The sequence below is a fragment of the Symsagittifera roscoffensis genome, chromosome 4, assembly GCF_963678635.1.
Source record: "Symsagittifera roscoffensis chromosome 4, txSymRosc1.1, whole genome shotgun sequence".
Classification (NCBI taxonomy): domain Eukaryota; kingdom Metazoa; phylum Xenacoelomorpha; order Acoela; family Convolutidae; genus Symsagittifera; species Symsagittifera roscoffensis.
The window spans coordinates 76,658,084-76,665,213 of record NC_087065.1 but is presented as its reverse complement, the minus strand read 5'-3'; the positions used below and the strand labels follow the sequence as shown (position 1 = coordinate 76,665,213).

General features: G+C 36.0%; 1 protein-coding gene across 1 annotated transcript; it reads left to right on the top strand.

Moving 5' to 3' along the window:
- Window positions 1-728: 728 nt before the first annotated feature.
- On the top strand, window positions 729-3,542 carry LOC134844419 (uncharacterized). Its single transcript, XM_063861090.1, has 4 exons — window positions 729-736; window positions 1,119-1,172; window positions 1,506-1,703; window positions 3,268-3,542. Exons 2-4 carry the CDS (start codon window positions 1,143-1,145, stop codon window positions 3,382-3,384), a joined length of 345 nt encoding a protein of 114 aa, XP_063717160.1. The 5' UTR covers window positions 729-736; window positions 1,119-1,142; the 3' UTR covers window positions 3,385-3,542.
- The last annotated feature ends 3,588 nt before the right edge of the window (window positions 3,543-7,130 follow it).

The window sequence follows — 7,130 nt, the reverse complement described above, 5'->3', positions numbered from 1 at the left end:
CTGCAAGTGAGCCGAATCTTTTCAAAAAACTGAAAACATTACGAGGCGAGACTGCATTTCGTGAAATCTACATCGGGCCGAAATCAGATTTGTCGCGGAATCCGCAACATTTCGGATCTCAAATACTGAAAAAATGAACAGCTTTCTAATCTCAAATACTGAAAGAATGAAATAAAAACAAAGGTAATTGTAATTGTTTCGTGGGTTAAATTGCTGAATTATAAATAAATATCATTTTTTCCAAAAACTAAAGGGGTACATCCACGATTTTAGTTGAACATTGATTTAAAAGTTGTTATTAGATTTCACTAAAAAAGGTTAAACTCTAGCTTTTTAATTCCAGATTTTCTAGATAACAATTCCAGCTATTGCTCCAAATTGTTCACGAAAGGACTGGTTCAGTTCGGTATCACAACTAACACTACAATCCTTATATTAGTTGAATCTGCTTATACTTGCGGAATCAGTTTACATTTTCAGAATCCGGAACAATTAGCTTTATTCACTCGTTGCAGAACTCGCAATAAAACTAAAGTGCCGACAAATTATACTTTACGCGGAAATCTTAGAATCTTAGAATTACGGAATCTAATTGCATATTTGACTATGTTTAAAGACTTGTGTCTGGAGTCCAGAAACATAGTGACACCAAATTGAGCGCTTATTCAGTGCACGGTTTGGCCTCGTAATGAAAGAAGAAAACATTTGCCTGAACCCATTTTAAATAGTTTTAAAGGTAATCAAAGCATTCTTTCAGGTATTTGCTGTGATTTGGTTGGAGCTTTTCTCAGAAATTTTTGATAACCTAGATGTCATTGAATAAAACATCATATCCTTTTAACTCCCCGTTTTGCAAAAAGGAGATTCGTTACTCGGTACAAAATCTACTTAAGGTTAACCGTTGATTTAATTCATTATAGGGGTGACAGTTCGTTAATAGGTACCAAAAAGAGAGGGGGTGGGAATTAAAAAAAACATCCAATAGTACAAATGACAAAAACCTCCCTCTTGAGAGTTGAAGGGATAGAGCTATGAGCGCCGTATCCCTCCTTCTTCTAATATTGCACTCGAGAAAAAACAAAAAGAATTTAACACTTGAAATTGATATTATGTTTCAGTCAGCGGTGAATGAACCTCTTCAAATGATTTTGAGGATTTTCTCTCAATTCAGGGTAAGCAATGTTTCTGTAATTGTTTTATTATCTTGAATGTCAGAATAAGTTCAAAAGCGCTCCTTCTTAATGTAGTAACGTATCATCAATCTAAAAACAGCGCACCCAAAAGAGCTGTGCTTTTTTAACAAAACAGTTTGGATGGTGAATGCAACAATTTAAGCAGAGACGGCCTTACAATTTTTTTGAGAAGGGGGGTCGGCCTATTGACGCATTTCTTGAGACCGGTCATACTGTTCTCCATGCTCGTTGAGATTTTTAAAAAGTCTGTATTATGCCATAATTCGCTGATGAACTTAGGTAAGCAGGATGGGTTCTAGTTTGCGCTTCCAGGACGGGATCTATGCGGCCCTGTTGGCAGTCGGAACATTCTACCTCATTTTCTTCGTCTCCATCGTCCTCCTCATTTTCCTCAAATACATGGGGGAGAGGTGCGTGGGATCCTCCTCCTCCGGAACCCAACACCACCTGATGGGGGAGTCCAGGCCGGAGAGACCCAGAGACACAATACACCATATGCAACATCAACAGGTGAGACAGAAACGTTATAGGTATTTAAAAAATTGTTAAAAAAATTCAAAAAAAAATCATAAAAAATTCAAAAAGTTTGAACAAATTTTCATATTTTCTTTGATCTTTATGTTTTTATACTGCAGAAAATGCAAATTAAATAAATACTCACGAATTGAGCATAAGATACTCAACACTTCGCAGCATGAATCAGGCTTGCAAAACTGATCTGGACTATTTATACTACTCTGGTATGAATATAAAGTAATTTTAAGATTGGAGAGCGCGCCGAAAAAAAACGCAATTTATAAATCAGAATCACCAAGAATCCTAAAACCATTTACACAAACCAACCTGCTTCTCAGAAGAGGATTTAGGGAGGGCGCGGGGGGCGGGGGCGGGGGCGGACGTCTCCCCCCTCAGGGATTCGATCCCCTGCCGACCCAAAGGGTCCCCTTTGTACTATTTTGAGATATCCATTTTTGGCTGACTGACCTTAAAATTTTTCTAAAGGCGCCTTTGGCGCCAATATATACTAATTTTGAAGGGGGAACGCACGCCGAAAAAAAGCGATTTTTTGGTCGAAACTTTCCAAAAAAAGCCTAAAAACGCCTTTTTTTGGCCTTTTTTTGAAAATTTGCCTGCGGTGCAGAAAGTTTGGTCTAATTACGGTCTTTAAAGTGGCTGGGGATAGCTCAGAAAATCAATTTGGTCGACCTAAAAAAGGTCAACCAATTTTCAAAATTTTTTTGAAAATTCGCATCCCCCCCCCCCCCCCCCCCCCTCGAGAAACTCCTTCTCCCAGTCCTTCTGCTCCTCCTTCTACCACAGCAATTTAAGTGGGAGGGTGTTAAACTGGCTCTATGTTAAGTTTTTCAGCCGATCGGACATCAGCATTTTCCTCGCAGCGTATAAATTTTTAAAAATTTGTTTGAATATTTTTGTAGAAGATCTTATTTTGATCTCATCAAGACGTGGAAGTAAACTTGATCCAAATCCTATATCCACTAATGACAGTAGCCATAAATATCGATTTGAGTGTATCGTGAGGTGGGTTGCCTCACTTGATTAGACACACACACACACACACACACACACACACACACACACACACACTCACACACAAAAACATTTCGAACGACGCGTTCTATTTGTAAAGGTATTGGTTCAATCCTTGTAAAGGTATTGTTTCAGTCTAATTGATAAGGTATCGGTTCAACTTAATTGCAAAAGTAGGTTTCTGCGAAATAGGGATTAACCAATCAGCATTAGGTGTTTATTATTCATTGTTTTGTTAATTAGTATGTTTTCTTTTGGGTTATTTGATGTTCGGGTAAAGTTGAACATTTTGAAATGCCATTTCGAATTGCAATTCATCATTGTAATACTTGTTGAATCTCTTCAACAATCCCCCTATGGTACTTAGTAAAAAAAAATTGCCCCCCCCCCCCCCCCCCCCGTTGTAAGGACAAATCCAGCAATTATACATGCCAATATTGTACCTAGTGACTAATTCCCTCTTTTCAATAGGGGGATTGGGGTAGTTAGCAAAATCCCACCATCATAATAAAATTTATTTCAACAGAGTAAACTGATAAAGCGAACCTCATCTGTGGGCGGGGGGACTTCAAGTCGGGCGCACAAAGGGTGTCATCGCAGCCATGCAGGTACCTTCCAACTGGGCGCCATCCGAATCAAGTGACCCTTTTTTCTACATTTCTACTGACATCACTACAAGTGCTTTGACGCTTTGATTTTTAAGACAGAATCACATCTTAGTTGTGACTTTATTTTTTAAAAGGTTGTTGTGCAGTTTCGAAATGATGTGATGTATATTTTGTAGATATTTGTGTGTTTTTAATTGACAGAATTTTAATTAAATGACTTTAGGCATTAAGAGCCACGGCAGCCCCCCCCCCCCCCCCCCAAACATCATCATAAAGAGGCACCGTGCTGCCCCGCCCCCTCCCTGAATTCTGGTTGCCAAAGATTTCCAAAGGGTTCCCCTTTTCGAAATAATTTACGACGTCCAAATTTGGTTGACAGCCCCAAATTTTTCTAAAGACGCCTCTGGCATCAATATACACTAAGCTTGAGGGTAGAAGCGCACTGAAAAAATGCTATTGTTCGGTCAAAACTTCAGAAGGAGGAACATTTACTCAACGAAGCCATGAATGCTCAGTGCGGTGCCCTTTCGAGTCGTTATCAAATTTAAATATAAAAACAGAGAGATCGTTTTGTTTTTAAATCAACCAATTCATAGTCGGCACTTAACTCTTTGAAACAAGGGTAGCCAGTTGCTTCACAAGTTTACAAGATATTAAGGAATAAGAATATTGAAAAATGTTAAATTTGTGATATGCAAACTTTCCATCGTTTCTTAGATATTGGAATGGGGTTGAAGGAATTAATATATTTCTAGATTAATCTAACAGTATGTGAATATACATTCTGACCACATAAAATACACAGAATATTCCATAATTACAGCTAGGAACAGAATGTACCGACCACAGTTAATCAAACCGAAATATTGAAGAATTAGGAAATGAAAAACGTCGAATTTTTTATATCCAAATTTTCCTTTGTTTGATACCTAGCATATCTGAGATATTAAGTTTTGAAGAGCTGCGCGTTTTCTTTGAGGTACTTAACTTTGCGAAGAAAAAACATGAGCTTTAGTTTCTTTCGCGAGTGGTCGCAACCAAAATTGTGTCAAGTTAAAAAGTAGCTCGAACCTTTACCTTGCATAACTTGGAATTATTTTAGCATAATTGAACAAGCTGCGAGTGAATTTTCCCAAGAAAAGACAAAATTGAATTTTTTTAGAACGTAGTTTTTTTTTTATTTATGAAAAGTTTTCCTAAACTGCATAATTAAGAAAACAGCGCGTTTACACAAATACCCGCAACCAGTTTAAAGTATTAATAATCGATTATATCATGATTTAACTACCAGTCTCGCAAAAATTGAGAAAAAATATAGATTTCAATCAATTGATAATTAATTATAATCTCTCCTTTTGGAATCAAAATTTAGTCAAAAACAGTAATATTTTATCAGTTATAATCAAACCTTAACCCATCTATTTTTTGATAGGATTTTAATCAATTACATTTGATAACAACAAAATATTTTATCCCAATTTCTTATTCAAATACTTTGCTCAAAAAATATGTTATGATCAATTATAATAGCTTATAATCCCTTTTGTTTGTCCATTTTGTATTCAAAATTGCATCATAATTGGTTGTATTTTAATTAATCTGTAGGCGTTAGTTAATGTGAAAAATGTCAAATTGTTTTAAAAATTTTCAATTCAAATCAAATTTTTAAGGTTTTTCATTTTTCATTTTTCTATTAGAGTTTTTTGATGATGTACTTTTAAAATTTTTTCCATCACCAAAATTTTAGCACAATGCTTTAGTTTTATAGTTTGTTTGGAAATCTTAAGTTTCACCTACCCGTAACGCGACAACTCGCAAGAAAAACAGCTCGCCTTAAAAGACTATTCGCAATATACTCACCGACGCAGTCGCGCCTACCTGTCACGAGCTTGCCAATAGAGGGTAGGACTGAAAATTAGTGCCGGTTTTTGCCGATAAGAGGCGACGTGCGCGTAGCGCGCCCACCGCCGACCTTAAACCGCAAATATAAAGTTTCCAGTTAGCTTCAAAAACTTGCGAGTTGTCGCTTTCCTTAAATTTTGCGAGTTGTCTTTTGTTGCGAGTTGTCGTTTCTTGCTAGTTGTCGCGGTATCTCACATACCGCAGGAATTTTTCAACTAAAATGACGAAATTTCTATGAAACTTTTGTTTCGTGGTAAAGCTTTGTGTTCAGATGAACCAAAGTGTGGTAGGACATCTCAATTTTAAAACTTCGTTATTGACAGAAAAATAGCACCCCGTAGGACATTTAAAAAATATTTTTGGTATGACAAGTTTTTGACAAAACAAAAAATGTAAACAGTTGGAACCAATAATAATTGAATTACAGAGTTTATTGTATGAACTATAATCAATTACAATTGATTATAAGACACTATAATCTCCTCAAAAATCTCACGATTGTAATTGATTAAAAAATCGTTAAACACCTAATTTTGGTTACTATTATCAACTATAATCGTCAAAAAGTCAACATAAACAATCAGTTATAATCGACTGCTTACGCCTAAGCTTCAATGCGGACACAGAAAAAAAACTTATTCAATATTTTTTGACATAAAAAAAATTGATTCGAGCAGTTCTGTCTACTGTTTGCTATCTATATCATAAGCATAACCAAAAAAGCAGACCGAACTGCTCAAATCAATTTTGATATGGCAACTGTTTTTTTTTCAAAAATTTTTTTGTTAAATTTTTTTTATGTGCGTTTTTCCTAATTATGCAGTTTTTTTATATGAAATGATTTCCAAAATTAATTTTTGATAATTCTTCAAAGTTAATTTTTTTAGGACAGGTCAATTGAAGCTTGATAACTCAAGTTAGTGCTTAAGACGCTCCATTTCCACAGCAACAAGCCTCAAGCGACAATTGTCAGTTTTCAAAAAGCCATGATTGTCGCATCGAGTAGTATAGCCAAACTGTTGGCAGTTTTTTCGCTGAGCAAATTAAGCAGCTCAAATTTGCTTGTTCTGAGTTTAAAGTTCATTTCCTCCAGTGCGTAATACCTGTCAAAAATCTAAGTATCCGAAGGAAAAAACTTCGAACTACTTAGCATTAACTAAAAAAGAGTCCATTGGCTCTGTAAATCCGGTAAGCATATTGTATCGAACCATTCATGCGCTAAGATTTGCTAAAGTTAGAGTCGAGTTTAAAAAGCGGTAAATTCGGTCGAGACAAGGTTGCGACGAAGGCGAGATCTGTCAAAACATAATTTGGTAATTTGGCTCCGTTTTCGTTTAGACTTGAAAGTTGACTTAGATCTTGACAGATGCTTGCAACAGTTCAGAGAGTGCAGAAAGATCCCACGTGATTGCCGACCAAAATGCTGAAATTTGAACCTATTTCCGAAGTTTTTGATAGCTTTCGTGGTTTTTTGGAACATGGTTAAATTGGCAAATTTCAATTTCAAATTTAACACGAATTTTACCAAAGAAGATCAAAAGTGAAAGGTCTTTTCACATTTGAACTCAAAGGGTCTATATCTTTATTGGGTTATGAAGATGATTCATTGAAAATTTTTTTCGATCACCAAAACTAGTCTGATTAAAACTCTAAGCCTATATATACCGACCGTTACCTTCTTCAAAGAACGGAAAAAAAAACAGAGCCGCCAGGTTACTAGAAAATAATTGAAACATATGAAGATATCTGCAGTATGATGAAAACAGTCCATTAAATTGATGGGACGAAACCTGCCGTGGGAAGAAATCTGGGTTAATCCACGGATTTTCATCATTTTTCTGGCCTAGGAAGATTTTCCACTACATACGCAAGGATCACA